Source organism: Hevea brasiliensis, chromosome 9 (assembly GCF_030052815.1).
Source record: "Hevea brasiliensis isolate MT/VB/25A 57/8 chromosome 9, ASM3005281v1, whole genome shotgun sequence".
NCBI lineage: Eukaryota > Viridiplantae > Streptophyta > Magnoliopsida > Malpighiales > Euphorbiaceae > Hevea > Hevea brasiliensis.
In genome coordinates this window covers 14,246,341-14,268,345 of record NC_079501.1, presented here as the reverse complement: position 1 = coordinate 14,268,345, position 22,005 = coordinate 14,246,341, and the positions used below count along the sequence as shown (strand labels likewise).

At 32.7% G+C, this 22,005-nt stretch overlaps 1 protein-coding gene and 1 pseudogene across 1 annotated transcript; one reads left to right on the top strand and one right to left on the bottom strand.

Annotated features, from left to right (window-relative positions):
• Window positions 1-3,544: 3,544 nt before the first annotated feature.
• LOC110654510 (uncharacterized) lies at window positions 3,545-5,011 on the bottom strand (annotated as a pseudogene).
• A 13,455-nt stretch (window positions 5,012-18,466) lies between these two features.
• LOC131183107 (vacuolar cation/proton exchanger 3-like) lies at window positions 18,467-21,366 on the top strand. The gene is made up of 11 exons (XM_058153030.1): window positions 18,467-18,863; window positions 19,044-19,111; window positions 19,217-19,245; window positions 19,375-19,571; window positions 19,662-19,874; window positions 19,984-20,103; window positions 20,192-20,308; window positions 20,392-20,445; window positions 20,534-20,650; window positions 20,750-20,840; window positions 20,976-21,366. The coding sequence occupies exons 1-11, from the start codon at window positions 18,579-18,581 to the stop codon at window positions 21,020-21,022; spliced, it is 1,338 nt and encodes a 445-aa protein (XP_058009013.1). The 5' UTR covers window positions 18,467-18,578; the 3' UTR covers window positions 21,023-21,366.
• The last annotated feature ends 639 nt before the right edge of the window (window positions 21,367-22,005 follow it).

Here is a 22,005-nt window from a genome sequence, read left to right as displayed (position 1 = left end):
AATATAAAAAAAATAAAATAAAATGACAGTTATAGCTTGGTGCTATCCATAGTAGAGTCAAACTGACGACAACAATACATATTCTCTAGTTTTGTGAAAAGAGTCTCTCATTTTGTAAAAAAGATCTCATTTTACGAAAATGTTAGCTGAGGGTAGCACTCAAGTGAAATTAAATATTATATAATTATATAATAGTGTAATTAATAATTTGTATTAGTTAAAACAAAAAATATTAGTAATAAAATTTAAATATTATGTTGTAGAATTTAAATTTGAAAAATTATTAGGTTTAGAACATGATTTTATGTTTAAAAAAGGTAATAAAATAATAAAAAAAGGAAAAATAATTTTATTATTTTGAATATTATTGATAAATCTTCTGAGGGAAAAAAATAGGTGAAAATAATGTAAAATGTAATTGAAAAGTTGTAAATAATGAAAAAATATTAAAAGTATAAAAACTAAAAAAAATTATACTATTACACTTATAAAAAATTATTTTTTTATTAGAGTGTAAAAATTTTAATAAATAGTATTTTTATTGGAGTATTATAAAAAATCATACTACAGTGATTGTTATTATATCATTATTATTTAACATTAATAATAATAAAAAAAATTATCTCAAAATAAAATTATTTCAAAATTCAATGGGCTTTAATTTTTCTATAAATAGAGAGAAAGACACAGAGATAAAAATATTGTTAGTATATAAAAAAACATATCAAATATTATTAGATAGAGATATTATTATATAATATTTACATAGCATGAATAATAAAAAAATTAACTATAAATATATTTATTTACCTTTTGTTTCTTCCGTAATCAAAGAGAAATTAACAAATAAATGCTTACTAAATTTCCTACACAAAGTTGATCTATAGCAAAATTTTAGAGGGAAAGCAAAGTAGGGTTGAATTTTTTTTTTTCTTAAGCTGGCTGATGGGTTGCTGAGGGACACTAGGGTAGTATAAATAATGGATCAAGACTCTATTATTATTCACTTCCACTTGCATGACGAGATCTCATAGGTTCTAACGCCACAGGCGGGACAAGAGCTGACGCGTAGCTGAGCCCTACCTTTGGCAGCGACTAGCTATCGCGTCTGACGACGTGGCAGCTAGAAGCTACCATGGGTAACACCCAACTGCTAAAGACTTCTTTTTTTTTTTTGGCACTTTTTTGGGTGTTTTTTCACTTTCGTAAAACGAGACTCTTTTTCGCAAAACGAGAGAATATGTAGCCACTAGACTTTATTATGGGTAGCATCCAGCTGCCATTTTACCAAAATGAGAGAATATGTACTGCTATCGTCAACTAAACTCTACTATGAGTAACACCCAGCTGCAACTGTCATTTTAATTTTTTTTTTTTTTACATTTCAGTCCAAAAGAATGTTTATTATTATAAGTTAGTCCTTAATTACTATTCATGGTTGAGTCTGCTGCCTGTCTCTCTCCTCCACGTCATTAAAAATACCCTCTTTTAGTAAATATTTTTTCTCTCACCCCTTTTGGTAATTTAGTTTTTAAAATACATTCTTTAGGAAATTTCCCCATTTTTTCATTTGTGTGAAACTAGTTGCAGGTCAAAGGTTTCTGCACCCAATTAATTATCCAGACACGATAGGAAGCAAGAATTCACATCACGCAACTACTTGGAAAACCAATTAATTGTTAATTGGGAAATATATGACCACTGATCCACCTCTAATTCTAAAGATAGATTTCCATTTTCTGCATCTTGTAAACGAGTAACACATTAAACAACCTAGAGGATATAGCTGTTGCTGACATTGTGTCAGACTTGCAAGTTTTATCATCAAATCTCCACCAACCATCTTTACCCCTTTAGCTAGCCCTACACACCCCTCTCTAGGTACCAAACCCATTTTCCCTTTCCCGTCCCATAAAACCTTCCTCCCTCAATCTTAATGGATTTTGCATGTAAATGTCTCTTAACACGCGGAGAGTCTCCTTGGGAACATATTGACAAAATATTGCAGCTGGTACATAATGTTTAAACTCCAATAAACTGGCTTGAGTTTTGGGTTTTTGATAGACTGAGAATAATTTATCATGGCCAAAAAAAAAAAGAAGAAAGGATATCAAACTTAGGTAGGCACTAGACGAGGCAAGACAAGCCCCTGGCAACATGCTTGGTCAAGGCGAGGCTGCATGAGAAGAGGTAATCGCCCCATAACTAAAAGGCAATAAACGCTACAGTGTTGAGGCGCTGCCTCATCTAACTAACAGTAACTTTTGTTTTTTTTTTTTTTAATTTTTTCTTAACAGCATAAAATAAAAAGAAACCCTAAAATATCAAGTCTTACCGCCATATTAAATTGCAAAGAGAACACAGAGCATAGTCACCAACCAGGTATGTCTTCTTTCCTCTCTCTCTCTCTCTCTCTCTCTCTCTCTCTCTCTCTCTCTCTCATCTTCACATTCTTTCCCCTCACTCTCCCCTGTTATTCTTCTAATCTCTTCTCCTCTCACTCTCATGCTGTGTTGCGCAACCTAGAAAACTTGCGATCCAATATTTTTTTTCTTATTAATTTTTTCTTATTCATTTCAAGGGTTTCGCTCAATGAGAGGTGCATCCTCTTCGCAAGTTGATAATGATGAACAATAGGAAGAATTTGTGATGAAGGCCATTGAAAATGAAGATGATTTTGGAAATCTTGATGACGAGTAGTTTTAGTTATAAGTTTTTTTTTGTGTATTTATTGCATTTGGATTATTATGACTTATGACTTAGTTTTGTTTATTAAGTTAGAACTTTTAGAATTTACATATTCTATTTAATGATTCAGCAACTTTTATTATTATTAGTATTGTTACTTATGCTATGAATTTTAATTTTATAGCTTCAACTTTTATCTTGTAATTAAGTTAGAAATGCAGGTATGCACAATTCTTTTTTCTTTTATATTAACATCTCTTATTAATATCTGTATTATTGCTTATGCTATGAAGTTTAATTTTACAGCCTTACTTTTATCTTCTACTGTTGAAAATGTAAGTATACATAATTTTCAATTTCTCTTATCTTACATATAGACATAATGCAAATAATGTTTTTTTTTTTTTAATATGCATTTTTTTACTTATCAAACTAGTTAAAAGTATGAATTTTTATGTTAGAAGTACTCATATATATATATATATATAATTTAGGATATTTAGACTATGACACCTTGCTTCAAAAAGGTCTTGCCACGCTTTTCACCTCTCGCCTAAGGCCACAGGGTTCCTTGTTGCCTTTCGCCTTGATAACACTGCACCAAACTTAAGAATATACGATGAAAGAAATCTAGGGCACAAATAAGTTTTACACTTACAAACAAAGTAATTTTAATTAGAACAAACAAGTTGCCACATCTTACTATGATTATTATAGATATTGCCATAATTTTCGATGGCAAGCTAATCGAGCCACGAAAATGAAAGAAGCGCAACAGAAAAGAAGCATAACTATTGTTTTAGTTATTGAAAAGGGGTCAGAATTTAATAACCTGTCATCTAGAACATCAACATTGTCAACCAGTGCATATTCCATCCATAAACGTCCTATGATCAGGATGGCTACTTGTAAATTGTACCTGGGAGAAGTCAAAACTAGGATTCTGCACAAAGTAATACTCTGAAATTAGAACATGTTGACCAACATCAAAAGAATCCTATTGTGGACAAATATGAATACTGTGGATAAGATTGCATTGAGCTGATATGAAAAGAAAAGATTTCTATTGAAAATAACTAGCTCATATATTTAATACTACACAGATAGTAAAATCATTACTCATACTATTAAATTAACTAAAACGAAACTGTTTAGGCCAAAAATTAGTAGCAACCAAAATGAATGATGCCATAGTTGACAAGCACATATCTAAAACAGTAATTCATTCAGTATGAGTAAAAAAAAAATTCCTATCATGTTTCCTATAACCCTATAATTTATGCAAGAAGTCACATAATACACATGGCATTACTGTACTACCAATGGCATGTGTAAGTTAAAGCTGAAAATAATTTATAAGCCCAATAAACAATCATCATCATAACGGATACTTGGACATATCAATAATGATTTGGACATATCAATAATGATTATCATAAGCCAAATAAGTTAAGTTAAATGCATTAATCATCCGGGATAAATTGAATGCGCACCGGAGAAATTAAGTAAAAGTAATAGTTATTCACCTCTTCCTGAAATCTCTGAAGCATGAGACGCTTCTATTCAAGATCAAAGAAGTAAGGATCCAACTGACCCTGACCCAAAATTGGAGAAGACCATGTCTAACCTTTGTCCCTTTTTTGCAGTGTTATGTGCATTATATCATCCTTTGCAATGAAGAAAAGGAAAAAAAAAAAAACAAGCACACACAATTTAACATGCAATGCAAAGAATTTAATGTGATTGTCAATTTGTAATTTGAAATAAATGGTAAAACATATTGCAGGAAGAACATAATTCCTTACCTCCAAGGAATTACAAAAACAAATGCAATGCAATTGTATGGTTAAAGCAATCGCCTTTCACGAAAAAAAAAATCTTAGAAATCAAAGATGCTGCAAAATGAGAGGCACAGAGACATAAACAAAGTACCTATAGTCCAAAAGGAAGAATCAATCTTTACTGGGCAGGAAGCAAACATATGAATGACAAACTAAAAAATAAAATAAAATTAGAAAGCAAAAAGGGATTTACAGTAAGATACGGGGGGTCGCCTTTGATGCCAACTTCAAGACATTTGGATTGAATCTTGCAATAAAATTGCTTTAGGTGAACATTTGGGAGTAAATTGATGTAAATATTGACCTCTTCTAGGTTTGATCCCACTCAAATACAGTTTGGCCTAATCGTACAAAAGAAATGAAAATCAAACTCAAACACAAATCGCAAATAGTCAAAGAAAGAAAAGAAAAAAAAAAACAAGGAGATAGAAACCGCTGTGGATGAACCTGTGGCGTTTCTCTAGAGCCAATTTCTCAGCCATCTCAACCTCTAGGGTTTGTTTCCTGTGAAATTTTGGTTATTTCTGAACTCCCATGAAAGTTCTACTCTATTCCTAAATTTTATCATTTGTCGACCGCTCTCGTTGTTTTGTAATTTTACAAAAAGACTAGGCTATCGCAGCAAACATATGTTATGTTTATTGTTTTCTTCCCCATCTTCATCTAACTTATAATTTGAACTTATAAAAACTTAAAATTTTAAATAGTTAAATATTTAGTTAAAATGTTTATAATTATAACAATTGATAAGTAATTAATATACTTATATTAACTAAATATTTTATTATAATATTATAAAAATATATTTAAATTGCAATATAATATAAAAAATATTTTATTAAATTAACAAAAAATATTTTTAAATTTATTAAAATTAACATAAATAATTTATTTAAATTATTACAAGAAAATAAATTTTTTTAAAGTAAATATGAAAATAAACACAGTGAGAATATATAATGGAATTATAAAATAAAATAAAAATAATATAGTAAAATAATTGATAAATACTCAACTTAGAAAAACCAAAATAAAAGGCCCCTCCCTCTTAACTTTTTTTTCTTATAAATTATAAAGTTATGTTAAACAAATAAGTCAATTTAAAATTACAATAACATCACACAATTTTTTTCAAAAAATATATATTAATTATTTTAGCACATAAAAATTCCCTTCTCTATATGAAATTTTTTTACTAATTAGTTTTGATTGGATTACAAACCTCTTGAACAGTTACCCATTAAGTAATTGGGTCAGTTTTTTTTTTTATCAAAGATAAAACACACATATATTTCATATATAATTCACACTTACACATACTCCACAACCAATGTGAGGTCTCAAAAGACCGGCTCACTAACAGAAAGACCTGTTTTAGATTAGTTAAGCTGTAAATATAAAGACATAAAAATTTAATTAACCTCTCTTTTCTGTGTTTGATTATAAGGGGATTCTATTAAATTTTTAATAATTATAATATTTTATTCAAATAAATAATAAAATAAATAGTATTTCTAAATACTTTAACTAATTTTATTGTACTAATAAAAGTAAAGAAAATTTTGTTTATACCAAATTAAAATGAATTGATTTTATTTTATTTAATATATTTTTTTATTATTAATCAATAAAAATATTTTAAATTTAATTAAAAAAGAAAATTACTTATCTATAGTAATAGAATGGAAAGAGATATTTTCTTGTTCTTCATTAATATGAGTGATCATTAGTGACTGAAAGATAGGAGGAGTGCTTGTAGAACTCTGAGGAGGTTAAAATGTAGTTCGAACAGTATCATCTATCTGTCAATGAAAGGATGACTCTGTAGACTGGATAGGTTTAGAGTTGACATAAAGTAGAATAGATATAATTATGTCAACTTGTGACATACCTACGTAGCTTCTTTACCAAACAAGCTCCAACTTAAATTGTAGAGATCAATTTTCGACACCCATCGAGAAGTTACACAAATCACTCTAGGAGAAATTCACCAGATGACATTGGCAACCCTAGATAAGATGTGTGGTGGTACAAAGGTTTTTTCATGAGATAATGGACAATAGTAAGTCTCTTTGACGAGCATGTCAAAAGTCACATCTCTCAATTAAGTGTAGAGATAAGAAGCTATTGGTCAGGAGCTCTTACTCTGATATGACTAACAAAACTCTTGCAAGCCATCAACTAGGCCATTCCCAAGGCCATCAACAAGGTGACCCCCTTTTGTTTTACTAATCTTATCAAAATAAGGGGCCCGTAGCAATAAATCAAGACTTATGCATTTTTTGATACACAAGATCCTCTAATGAGGCAAGTGTAGAGCATACTCATGTTAGAGAATAACTTAGAAATGCCATAGGCTCTTAGATTTTCAAGAGATGAAATAGTTTTAGAAAGCCATAGATAGAGAAACACACTGAAAATTTTTATTGATGTTCTTATAACCTTACAACATCATGGACCCTCTCTTATATAGGAGAAGAGGGTAGGAAAAGATATATATATATATATATATATATATATACACTTAATTTGTTTGGCCAATTACTCTTGCGAAAAATTCCTCCAACTTTGAATTTAATTTCACGCAATTTACATTTCCTGCAATTTACATTTCCTGTTATCAACCTCTGGTTTCTTGATCTAAGTTGATTTTAATTTCACGCAATTTAAATTTCCTGTTATCAACCTCTGGTTCCTTGATCTAAGTTGATTTTAATTTCCTGCAATTTACATTTCCTGTTATCAACCTCTGGTTCCTTGATCTAAGTTGATTTTAATTTCATGCATTTAAATTTCCTGTTATCAACCTCTGGTTCCTTGATCTAAGTTGATTTTAATTTCATGCATTTAAATTTCCTGTTATCAACCTCTGGTTCCTTGATCTAAGTTGATTTTAATTTCATGCATTTAAATTTCTTGTTATCAACCTCTGGTTCCTTGATCTAAGTTGATTTTAATTTCCCGCAATTTAAATTTCCTGTTATCAACCTCTGGTTCCTTGATCTAAGTTGATTTTAATTTCCCGCAATTTAAATTTCCTGTTATCAACCTCTGGTTCCTTGATCTAAGTTGATTTTAATTTCCCGCAATTTAAATTTCCTGTTATCAACCTCTGGTTCCTTGATCTAAGTTGATTTTAATTTCCTGCAATTTACATTTCCTGTTATCAATCTCTGGTTCCTTGATCTAAGTTGATTTTAATTTCATGCATTTAAATTTCCTGTTATCAACCTCTGGTTCCTTGATCTAAGTTGATTTTAATTTCATGCATTTAAATTTCCTGTTATCAACCTCTGGTTCCTTGATCTAAGTTGATTTTAATTTCATGCATTTAAATTTCCTGTTATCAACCTCTGGTTCCTTGACCCAAGTTGATTTTAATTTTCTAGTGTTTTAACTTCTGTTGCCGATCTCTAGGTCACTAACTTAGGTATGCCTTAGTTCCCTAACTTCGAACACCTAATCGTCCAAAATATGGGTCTGAATCTTTACATAATTCCTATGCACACTTGGAAAAATTTTAAGACTTCCTTAAAGAAGTTGTCAAGAGGGAACCGCAGCCCGGCTTTCAACTGTTCTTCGTATACCATAATCATGTCGTTCTCTTCGAAGAAATGATCGGCCCGGAGATCGCCGTGACACCGGATAAGTTCATATGAATCGGGCTCAATGTTGTACTCCTGGCTGAATGACTGCAGATCGGTTTCTTGAAGGACCGACGGTAGCTCGTCCATGGGAAGATTCTCTCTCCCTGAAGAAGGCGCATGCCTTGATGACGTCACTTGTTCCCGAGCTGGGACGGAGACTCTAGGAGGTTCAGGTCGCGCCCTTGGCCCGACCACCTGTACTTCATCAGATGACCACGAGAACTGGATGGAAGGAGGACTCGCCGCTCTCTGACCTTCGGCGCCACTCATTTTCAAAGGAAATAAAGAATTTAAACTAAAAGAAGGATCAAAACCCTTACCAAAGCTTGATCGGAGTCGGAAGAGCTTGAGAAAACGAGAGAATTTTGAAGTTGTTCACGAGAAGTTGAAAATGACACAAGAGAGCAAATGGCTAACCCCCACCCCTATTTATACTCGTTCGAGCATTTAATGCTCACGGCATCCCAGGCGGTGCATCGGTCAGCGAGATCTGCCAGCTGTTTCTGACATGTCTCATGAATATTCCGGAAATTCCATAAAGAGATCGGCTAACTAGAGATCGGCAGATTAAGATGAATCTTTTGAATTACGTATCGGTTTAGGGTCATTTAAATTAAAGGTCAGATTGGATAAATACTTCAGAGATCGAAAAATAATTAATGCAATAATAATAAGATGATAATTGATAAATAAAATCTTTATTTCCAAAAGATCGGATTACATCATTTCGGTGACCTCTAGAGATCGGATTGCATTAAAATTGGACTACATCATTTCTGTGATCTCTAGAGAGCAGATTACATTAAAATAAAATACATCATTTGGGCGATCTCAGAGACTGGTGGAACATTCCATCTAAAGGACCTATGTCAAAGTCAACATTGTGACTGATCCAAAGGATATCATCGACCGGAACCGAGCCGCTGTCGGAACACCCAATGTGGAGGAAAGCCGCTGTCGGAACACCCAATGTGGTGAGAAGCTAAATAAACTTGGAAGAGCGACCGCCAAGGGTCGGCGAAATGTTAGTAGTCTTCTCGGCCGAAATCGGTTCGCCGATTATACTGGTCGAACGACTCGAGATCGGCACGATCAAGGTCCGCGATCTAGATCGGTTAATTGGTCTAGTTCTCTCACCATCATCAGACAAGCTTATCACGATTATTCGAGCACCGGGGTAGTAAATTTTCAGTCGGGGAATAAAGAGGTCCATCGGAAAGGGATCAACAGTCACAATCATGGCCGGAACATCTGCCGGAGCAGCTAGAACTGGAAAGTAAGAAGGAAGAGAGGGAAATCGAATGAAGAAAGTCTCCTCTATCAGGGGGTATATATAGGGAAAATCGGGCATTTATTGCTAAGCAGAAAACGAAGCGGACGCTTCGGGAATCGAGGGGAATTAATGCTTTGACCGGACCCAGCCTGATTAAGGGAAATATCGGAATAACAGAGATCGAAAGATGGGAGACCGGTATGCAAGATCGGAGAAGGATCTCGTTGAAAAGACCGGAAAAGAGGGGAGATCGGGAGACAAAGAGAATAAGACAGCTCCTGGCAATTATCGTCATAATCAGAGCCAAGGTAGTTAAAGCGTTGCAGGAGAAATCTCAACCGCACGCCCCAGAATCGCCCGCATTTCTGACATGCGTACGTCAGGACAGCGCTGTACATCCTAATCTCCACCGTTGATCTTACTTGTAAGGACGAGCTCGGAGCCCTCGGATCGAAGAAGAAAACGACAAAATCAGCGCCCTTCACTCCCAGCCCTCGGATCGCCCTGGACAAGAAAATTTAGGACCGTCAGATTAGAAGAAGAAAATGACAAAAATTCTGAAGGGGATCTCAGCCGTCCGTTCTGATCCTCTTTAATTCCTGAGCCTCAGATCATGTCCTTCGAAATCCTGACCCTCCATCTCCCTCAAAATAGATCCTGACCCTTCATGGGGAGCACCCGGTTCCTATAAATACCTGCATGAAAACTGTTCAGGGGGAGGACGAAAAATAAAGGAAGTTACTATAGCGGAAGAACTCTGAAATTTAATTCAGATCGTTACTCAGCTTTCATAAGAAGAACTTTTGAAACTAGTTTTCTGAAGTATTTTCTTAAAAAGATTTTGAACACTGAAACTTTCCATTTTCAGCTCGTTCATCATCCCACAGCGTTCACATTTTGCAGTTCCTTGTTATCTTTATATTCACTTCCATCATCCATGTTCGATCTCGTTTAAACTCGAGTATAATTTTGACTCGATTGCATTTAGTGAAGCCCTCTTTGTTCCAAGGCGAACCTTAGTCGCCCGGCTATCAACTTGCAATCTTATTGCGTTTTGTGATTCTCGGTTAGTTCACTAGAATCGACTCCTTACAGGTCAGTATTCATGTTGCCATTTTATTAAGTTTAGTTTTTGTTCTACGCATTCCCATTCTTCTTTCTTTATGTATGATATTTTCTTTAAGTTCATATCACGCTAGAAAGATATAAAGAAAGGTTGTGCTCTAGTTTATTTCCATGTCGATACCTTTGTTAATCTCTATTATTTCTGAGCGTAAGTCATCTAGCTCCAAGCGATACATAAGTAGTTGAATGAGATGTAGGTAACGGCAACTTAAGAGTCCTTTTGAAATAATGAAGGGTCTGAATAATAAACCTGGAAAATGGTAAAGCTGAGTCACTAGAATAACTCAATAGGTTATAGGGCAAGACGTCCTATGACGAGCAAAACCAAAACCCGGGTAACTAAATGGAATAGATCGGTTGCCAAAAATGCTGGTAAGACGACCATATTGGAAGGTCGGAGGATTCGGTTTGGCATCCCTTGCCCAGTCCTAAGGTACCAATAAGTTAAAGAGGTCTCGCGCAGACCCCCTGACATCTTTGAAAGTCAGAACCCTTAGCCTTACGCTCTCTCGATAGGTAAAATTTAGAGAGATCAGAAAAATCCTCATCCGACCACGGTTTAATTAAAATAGGTCGGAGGAGAGTTCCTATCTGATTCTCAATAAAAAACGTTAACAAAAATTTTAAAGGAAATCGGAAGAGAGTTCTTATCCGGTTCCCAAGCTTAAAAACGTTAACAAAAATTTTAAAGGAAATCGGAAGAGAGTTCTTATCCGATCCACAAGCTAAAAATAAATTTTAAAAGAGATCGGAGAAGAGTTCTTATCCGATTCTCAATCCAAAAAATTTAATAAATATTAAAAGAGATCGGAGGAGAGTTCTTATCCGATTCTTAATCTAAAATTCAAATAAATATTAAAAGAGATCGGAGGAGAGTTCTTATCCGTTTCTCAAGCTTAAAAATTTTTAATAAATATTAAAAGAGATCGGATGAGAGTTCTTATCCGGTTCTCAATCTAAAATTCAAATAAATATTAAAAGAGATCGGAGGAGAGTTCTTATCCGTTTCTCAAGCTTAAAAATTTTTAATAAATATTAAAAGAGATCGGAGGAGAGTTCTTTTCCGATTCTCAATCTAAAATTCAAATAAATATTAAAAGAGATCGGAGGAGAGTTCTTATCCGGTTCTCAATCTAAAATTTAAATAAATATTCAAAAGAAATCGGAGGAGAGTTCTCATCCAATTCCAAAAATTGAATTCTAATAAAATAGCCCTTCAAACAAAACTAATATACAACAGTAACTCACTAAGGTTATCTCATTTACTTATGTATCTGGGTAATCCAAATTTAGTGAAAAATTAAATATTCATTTTTATTAAAAGGATTAACATTTCCATTCAAGCCCTCCTAACTAATTTATAAAAATGCGAAGTTAAATCTACTTACCCTTATTAAGGGACGAGGTGGGGTGCCTAACACCTTCCCCACCCGTTTACGGACCCCGAACTTAGAATCTCTGTTTTGAAGTGGTTTTCTTTCGATTTGTCTTCACAAATGGTTTTCTTTAGTTTCCCTCAAAACTAAGGTGGCGACTCCTCATTCTTTTCCACTTCGGTGAGGGTTCGTTCAGGCGACCGCAAAACCCCTTGTGACAAGAGAAACACACTGAAAATTTTTATTGATGTTCTTATAACCTTACAACATCACGGACCCTCTCTTATATAGGAGAAGAGGGCAGGAAAAGATATATATATATATATATATATATATATATATATATATATATATATATATATATACACTTAATTTGTTTGGCCAATTACTCTTGCGAAAAATTCCTCCAACTTTGAATTTTAAGACAATATTAAGAAATTTATATTCTATTTATTTCATAAAAAATAATTTATATATAAAATATATTTTCATACAAAATAGTTTTTTAAAAAATATTTTTTATAAATATTTTTTTATTGCAAGATTAAACTAATTATATGTGATTATATAAGCATTTTTATATTTTAATAAGATTATCAAAATTTATAAAATAAAAAATAATTCTCTTTTAAAAAAATAAAATTATTTTTTTAAATTAATTTAATTTTTTCTTTATAAAAAAATATTTTTCATAAAACAATCGAAACATTAATTATAATTTTTTTTCATTTTGTATACCTTAAATTGCAGGTGAAACTTGTTTTTATAAATGTTATCATGGCAAGCAACAATGCTAAAATATTTAAAATTAGAATTTGGGACATTATTTTGAGTTTTGTTTTTATTAAAATTCTAAATAAAGAAATAAATATTTTTTTTTATTGAAATGATTAGAAAAAACTAAAACGTTTTTGTGATTCACTTCTCTTCTTGATCCTTAACTTTCTTTTCCTTTCAGCACAACGCAGTTAATTGGTATGATTATAGTATAAGCAACATCCGACCATGCAATTAATTAGACATAAAATTAAAAAAGTTTTTTTTTTTATCAAATAATTGAAAAGAGTAGAAAAAAAAATCTTATAAAATTTAAGAATATATCAAAGTTCAATATTTTTTATGCTTAATTTTAATTAACCTTAATTTCGGCTTAAATTTGGTACGATTAATTTTTTCTATATTTGCTTATAATTGCATAATAATTTAGGTCTTATTTAACAATAGTTTTTAAAGTAGTATTTAATTTTTTAATTATAGAGTCAAAATACTACTTCTTTTATTTATATTATAAGGTGATAGTGTTTAGATTTTGAGAGAATAATTTATAAAACATTATCTCTTTTAATTTTTATATGCTGAGGGAGTATTTTAACTAAGGTAAAAAAGATGATATTATTACTTTTATATTTAACAAATAATCTAATAATTATTTTTATCAAACATTTTACTTTTAAATTATTATATAAATAATTAATTACTAATAATTAATATTTAATTAACAACCAGTAAAATATTTATGAACTGCTATAATAATCAACTGCTAATATTTCCGAACAATTTAAAAGATTGGCCTTGGCTTGGTTGAATAGTAAAAGTAGTAAGCATGTTGTGTTTTTTTAGAGAAGCATTCAGCATGTTGTTAATTAGGGCTTCAATAATTATTTTTTTGAGCAATATGAGATATTTACTTTTAATTAAATAAAAAAATAACTCAACATAATTTAATTGGTTAAGGATGAAAGTTTTTTTTCTTCTTATTAATCATATTATAATTTCGTTGTGCATATTTTAATATTACTTAAAAATTTTAAATATTTTAAATTAATATAGAGAGCGTACCTTTAAAAATATCTATGACTCAACCTATAATATGAAAATATTTTAACTGTAAAAATAAATGTAAAAAATTAAAGATAAAATAGCTGTAACACCCCAAAATTTTAAATTTTATTATTTTATGAGTATTATTGATATTTTAATTTTATTTAAATTTTAAGAAATTATTTGAGATTTTTTAGATTTTAAAAATCGGGTTCGATTTTCCGAAAATATAAACTTTGATGATTTTTAAAAATTTATTTAAAGACCACGTGGCAAAACTAAAAATATATTTGGAGTCTACAAATTTTTCTGAGTTTTCTGGAAATTTTTTGAAAATTTTGGACCTCGTTTTCGGTCCCGAGGCAGAGTAAAAGTTCAAAATTTTGTATCTTGAATCAAACCGGCCGAATAGAACCGATCGGATCGGACCGATCGAACGGTCCGATCGAATCGGACCGGTCTTCTTCTTTTTCTCCCCCTCCCCGCGCGCGTCCGACCCCTCTCCCTTTCTCTCTCTTTTTCTCTCTCCTCCCTCCTCCCCTTGCCGCGCCGCCACCTCCCCTGCTGCCCCAGCTTGCCGGCGCGCCGCCTCACCCCTCCCCCACGGCCGGCCGCCGCCTGGAACGCTGGAAAACGGCTCCTGAAGCGACGCGCACACGCACTCTACCGTTCATCTTCCCGGCCAAAATCCGGCCACCAATCAGACCGGGTCTTGTGTTTAAACTCATCTACTCGTCAAGAGCTTTTCATAGACACCAAGAACACCGAAATCCATCTAGCGGTTTGTCCAATTTTTGCCCGGAAAGTTTTAGCCCATTTTGACTTTCGAGCTAGATTTCTCACAAACCGTAAACCCCACGAGAAAACTGAGAGTACCAGAGCGCTCCACTCGTTGAGAGCTTCGCGGGGATATAAATTTCAAAATTTTCCGACACCGTTTTTCGATGGGTCCAACGAAACTTCGCAGTGTTTTTCTGAGTATTAAATGAGCTTAGAAAATTTCGTAAAATTTATGTACTAACCCCCGTGTTGTGGGCTTCGTGTAGGTATCCTCAATTCACAGAAATTCGACAGTTGTCCGGGTCTGTGAATTTCTGGCCAGACAGACTCGTTACCGGAAAAGTCTCCGAATTGGACCGAAGTTTTGGCTACCCCCCCATTGTCAGATGTCCCGAGCTCGTCCCCGGAGTCGGAATCGGCAAAGGTAAACCCGAACCTTACTTTTTCGTAATTTTATAGTGCTTAAATAGGATTAAAAATCCATAAAATATTCGTGGTAGCTCAGAAAATTATGATTCTTTTTGCAATAGCCTAGTAATATTGCTAAGGACCGGGGGGCAAAGTTTTAGAATTTTTAGAGCTTATTTGGGCAGTTTTTGCAAAAATAATCAATTATAAGGACTAAATTGAAATTTTACATACTGTGATGGATGAGTGATTTGATGGGCCTAGGAGGGGCTGTGTGATGTGATTGAATTGTAGATATATGGATTGTGGATTTAGAAGTGTGTTTTGAGCCCTTTTGCAGGTTGGGTAGGTCCTAGGTATAGGGGAGACTCTGCCGGATTTTTAGCACGACTTAGGATGTATTTGGTCTTTTCATGATTTGTATTGAGTCAATTGTATTAAATAATTATAATGTAATTATCAGGTGAGCCGGGACAGCCTTCTTCCTCCGCCCAGCCGCCACAGTGACCGTTGTCAAGTCTGTGAGTAAAATATTAATTTTAATTGTAATTTCACTATTATTATATGTTCAAGCATGCCCATGCATCACTTATATGCATATATCTATGTAGATAAACTTTAGGCACGATTTATGTTGCATTCATAACTGTGAAAGTGCCATGTATGTTGTTGTGATAATTTGGAGCAGTGTGCGAGCGTTGGCGTGCGTGTGATGTGGTGTGGACTATGGATAGGACGGGTAGACACGGCTTGAGATCTTCGCTGAGACCCGGTCCTTCGGGGTAGACACGGCTTGAGTTCTTGGGACCCGATTTGGTTATTAAGTGGAAGTCCGAGTGAGTTCTTCACGCACGCTTGGAATTAAGAGAGTCAGATAGGGATCACTCCCATATATATTATGATTGATATTACCGGGTGCGTGAGTGCTCCAAATTACCTTTTTGATGTTATGATGTGAAATTATTGCTGGTGTTTCATTTCACTCTACAGGGTGCATTAGTTTTAGATAGTTATAGAGATTATGGTTAAAATTGATATTTTACTCTCTGAGTCGAACGCTCACTTCTGTTCAATATTTTTTTCAGGCTACAGGAGGATTTTATTGTGGTTAACCTGCTTTTCTCCTTCGCAGGTTGTTTATCAATATTTGTGTAATTTTATTTACTCTTAAAATTTCCGCATGTGTTAGATGTACTTATTTGATTTTGGTCTGTAATATTATTACCATGTTGGATCTGTAAACATATAATAATATGTATGTTTGATGGACTGGATGAGGGAGCTGAGCTTCCATATATTTTAATGATGATATGAGTATGTGGAGGGTGAGCTGAGCTCCCCTATTGAGTATTTACCGTGTTTACAGGTCGGGTGAGTCAAAAACTCCCTGTTGGTAGTTCCATTTTATGGCCGGACTCTGTCCGGTTGATTTCTTGAAATTGGACCCAAATGGGCCTTAGAGTTGGGTTAAGTGAATAGTTAGGCTTTCTACAGGCCTCGGGGGCTTTAGGCTGGCCCATGTCCTAGTGCCAGTCCGGCCCATAAGTTGGATCGTGACAATAGCAGATGGAAAAAATCACGAGTGTTGAAGCAAAGAGAAATGAATATGGATGGTAATTAAGTATATATATATATATATATATATATATATATATATAGTAAAAAAACAAGAAATTTATTGTTTTGGAGTGGAAATTTCCTCTCTAGAATTCGTGTACTTGTTTTGAAAACGTACTAACCAAACGACAGTTTGTGTTTCTGTACGCCTTCATCACCTTCATTTTCATCAGATAGGGTGAAGAAACGACAGCCGTTTGATTCGGATCCTTGCGAGGAGACTTGAAAATTCCTCGAAATTTCTACCTATCTTGTGGTTGTGGACTTTGCCCATCTGCTACTTACGCTTTGTCTTTCAGTAGTCGATACCAAAATTTGTAATGTACATATCACTTTACTTTTCTCGGAATTTTTGGTCTCTTTCAATTAATCTCATTAATCTACCTATCTATATATATATATATATATATATATATATATATAAATTAAGTAAAGAAATTCATATATTTTTATTATAGATTTATTTGTCTAATCAGAGAAATTTTCTTTAACACTTATCCTTAATAATAGTTATTATTATTTATATTAGGCATTTAATTTTATTTTTATTTTCCTTTTTGACTATCTTTATTACTATTATTATTCCTTTAATTTTTATAATTTAAATGGTTGTTTTATTTATCATTTGATTACAATATTCAAGGCTTAAATTTATTGTATATATTTTTTTCTTTAATGCTTATACATCTATTTTTAAAGAGTATTCGTAGTCTTACTAACTCAGTTGCTTATAGTCTTAGGGTGGTTATTTTATATGTTAATCCCACTATTTGGTCTGAGCATCTAAGCTCTTTATTTAATATTTTTATTTCTGATGTTACACCAGATCGTTTTACTTAATATTTTAGATTTTAAATTGAGTATATTTAAGAGATCTATTAGTTGGGTTTAGTTTGGACATTCTTTGTTAAAATTTTCCTAATTATTAATAAAATTTTATTAAAAAAAAGTATTCATATATATATATTTTTTATCATGGATATTTTTTCCATTTTCACAATTCTTTAATATGCTTTATCAATTTTGTAAGATTGATGAATAAATTTTTACAAATGTCGATAATTTAATTTTAAAATGAGATAATTAATTAAAATTTGTAATTTATTAATTATTATAATTAGTAAAAATATTTCATTTAAAATGTGTTTTTTTTTACATATTAAAATTACTATTAGTTATGTGCAAAAATACGGATAATCCTCTAGTTTCTTAAATAATTATCTCAATTATATATCTTGTAAATCTATAAATTAATTAACCCAAATTTATTTTTTTATTTTCATTAATAATTATCATAAATAATAGTATAATAAAAAAGTAGGTACAATCAAATGAGTTTATTATCATGAAGCAGAAAAGGATAGTTGTTTTACAGTGTGATTTTCTTTATTAATCTTAAAGCTTTTGTACGTTGCAATTGCTACAGCTATATCTAGAGGAGGAAAACTCATAGAAACTATCAAGTAAACTCGCACAACGCATCAGAAATCGATTCTTAATTAATTAGTAATTTAACATAAAGCAATTTAACTGAAAAACTTTATTAACTAATCCTAATTAATAATTGCATCACTTGAAACAATACAGTTACGTCCATTAAACTTAACGTTTTCTGATCTTGTTAATTAGAGAAATCTGAAAATTAAGCAATTAATTAATTTACTAATAATCAATCTTATTTTATATATCAGTGTCTTGTATAAAATTTAGAGAGAAAATTTGTGATGCCACCTTAACATGCAACTAGCTAAAAGAACACCTACACTGTAGAATTAGGAGGTACGTGGAGTAGCATGCATGAATGGAAACAAGGAGGGAAAATTCCAGGAAGCTGCTTTAACCATGTATGTAAAGGCACCTCGGTTCTTTCAACCATAGATATGCTTTGTGCTATACAAACTACCGGGTAGTATTTTTCTTAGTATATCTATACAATTCAGTAGCTATATAGCGACCAGCTACAAGTACCAGTTCCAAGTGTGGGGGGTGGCAGCTATCAGACATGGACTACTCACACTCGCAACAGGAGGTCTCAGACTTGGAAAATGGATATGACCTGCTCAAGCCCTCCAATAAGGAGGTTTTGAGTGGCAGCAGAACTCTGCAGAATGTATCGTCTTCGATTATGCGTAAGAAATCTGACCCACTTCTTGTTTCAAGCGTTCGGTTTCAAATGCTTAGGCATTTATTGGCCAACCTCCAAGAAGTCATTCTAGGAACTAAGCTGGCCGTGCTCTTCCCAGCCATTCCTCTTGCTATAGCCGCTGATTTTTATAAGTTTGGCAGAGTAAGTTTCTTTCTCTTTCTCATTATTTCATTCCTTTTTCTTTTTTCTTGTCAGGCATATTTCCTACCATTTATAGAATCAAACTTGTGACTTCTTCCTTTTTTGAGTGATGGCTACCATATATATACGATAATATATCAAATTATTTATTTATCCTGAACTTTGTCTTTGCACACGTAGCCTTGGCTATTTGCTTTGAGCTTGCTTGGACTCACGCCGCTTGCAGAACGTGTCAGCTTCCTCACTGAGTAAGCTTGCAACTAAATTCAGATAAAATTTCTTTTCTTTTAATTCATTGCTTGTTCTAACATTATTATTTTCAATTCTTTTTTTTTCTGATTAAATAATTTCAGACAAATTGCATATTATACTGGTCCAACAGGTAATCTAATTCTCACCCATGAGAATCGATCATTTTAGCATTTTTTTTTTTTGTTACAATCATTTTAGCATTATCAATTATCGATTATCATCACTTTAATATTGAAGAAAATGAGATTTTGATCTGCAGTTGGAGGACTTCTTAATGCAACATGTGGTAATGCAACAGAACTGATAATAGCACTGTTTGCTCTTTACCAAAACAAAATACACGTCTTGAAGTATTCTCTATTGGGTTCCATCTTGTCAAATCTACTTCTTGTTCTTGGGACCTCTCTCCTCTGTGGAGGCTTGGCCAACCTGAAAAAGGAGCAAAGATATGATAGAGTAAGACAAACTCATCAGAACCCCTAATTAGCCTGACAGCTTGGATACCTAAAATTTTATTTATTTTCTTTTGTTCTTGGGCTTTAACAGAAGCAGGCTGATGTGAATTCATTACTTCTATTGCTGGGGTTGTTGTGCCACATATTGCCACTAATGTTCAGATATGCCTTAGGGGAAGGCCCTTTCACTTTCCACTATACACTTGAGCTGTCTAGAGCTAGCAGCATTGTTATGCTTGTAGCATATGTTGCTTATATCTTCTTCCAGCTTAAAACTCACAGACAATTATTTGAATCTCAGGAGGTGATTAACTATTTAGTTACAACGGTTTTTCCCCAATACTTCCCTACATTTTTAAAATGTCTTTATATATAATGATGCATAGAATTTACTGGTTTGAGTGGAATTACAGGAAGGAGAGGAAGAAGAAGAAGAAAAAGCAGTGATAGGATTTTGGAGTGCATTTTCTTGGTTGGTTGGCATGACAGTTATCATAGCATTATTATCTGAGTATGTTGTGGGCACAATTGAGGTAAATTAATTACATTTCTAAATTACTAAATTCATAGGCTATCATTAGCACATTAAAAAAACAAGTTTCTTTAATGTTTCTGAAACAGGCTGCATCAGATTCTTGGGGCATTTCTGTCAGCTTCATTAGCATAATCTTGCTACCAATTGTGGGGAATGCAGCAGAACACGCAGGATCAATCATATTTGCTTTCAAGAACAAGTTGGTATGATTATATGCCATTTTTTTTATTTAAACCTTAATCCTCAGTTACTACCTAGCTGTTTTACTTATTTGGGTGCTTTGCAGGATATTTCTTTGGGTGTTGCATTGGGATCTGCCACTCAGATTTCAATGTTTGTGGTGAGAAACAAGTAACCCAACAAAAGAAAATTATTTACAAAATTAACCTTGTGAAAAGAATTCTCTGTGACAATGTTTTTCCCATCAGGTCCCTCTATGTGTTGTTGTTGGATGGATAATGCATGTCCATATGGACCTAGATTTCAGTCTTCTTGAAACTGGTTCTCTTGCTTTCACAATAATTATCACAGCCTTCACTTTACAGGTCTATTCATCTAGTTCCTTTTTCAATTTTTTTTTTCATTACTAGTGATTATTCATGTTATTTTTGCTGGTTATGATGCAATTCCTGATACCCTGTCAGGATGGAACTTCACATTACATGAAAGGAGTGGTTCTTTTCCTGTGTTACGTTGTTATATCTGCATGCTTTTGGGTTCACAAAATTCCTCAGAGTAAGTACTTTTAGCGAAAACCCAAAGTTACTTATGCACTCCATGGGTTGCTGTCCTGGTATCACAGAAAGTTAGAGATTCAAATCTTGACAAATTAGACTAATCCTAATTATTTCAATCATTTTTTAATGGCAGATCAAATTACAATTGGGAAACCATTTAGTGGAGTGTTTGCTGCTTAGGTGGATGGCAATGGCATTTGGGGCTTGAACTTTGAACCCAAATAAAGAAAAGTGCAGCAGTTAATTATGTCATTTAGAGTTTGTTGATCAACCACGGAAAAGCAGCGGGAAGATTTGATCGACATTTTGGGGTAATTGTTAAAGGGATCCTGCGAAATATGAGAGCTTATGTGGAAGATAGAGCTATAAAAAATTGGCATTGGTAGTTTTGGAATGAATGGGAGTTTCCATACAACAAAATGTTTGTATATAGCTCTCTCTTTAATTTATGTTCTTGTAATAACGTCTTTGTTACTTATTTTAAGTTTAAAACAGTGACAAATGGTAATGGATTTTTTTTTTTATACATGACTTTTTTTTTGTCTCTAATAAATTCTGATTAATTTTAAGTTATTATCACAACGTAATTAATAGTAATCCGTAAATAAATAAATAAATAAATAATTACCTCCAGAAATCAGGGTTTATAGTACCTTAAAGAAACTATAATCAACTATTTGGAATGACACTGTCATTTTATCTTCCTTCTTTCTTCTTTCTTTTTCCTTTTTTTTAAAGCTTATATACGCTGACCCAATATATTTAAATATAAGACACCTTACATCCATTGCTTATTTCAAATCTAAATATTACATCCTTTATTGTCTACATATTATTCTTTTAATTTATATTTTATGGATGAATAGGGTAATTAATTCAAAATTCAAAATTTCTACTTTTCCATGCATTAAAAGAAATGAATAATTTTTTTTTTCTTTTAACACTGATTATATTGATAAATAAAGGACTTGAATATATATTTTAATTTTTTTTTTCATATCCTATGAAACTAATTTTATTAGACTGATTCGTAGTATTTTATTTCTCCATTCAGTTTTGATATATTTATATATACGTTACAGCCTTCTTCACTCCTCTCCTTTAAAAATATATGATAGTACCAGTACATGACAACACATCAGTGTATTACTTAATGCGTTGAT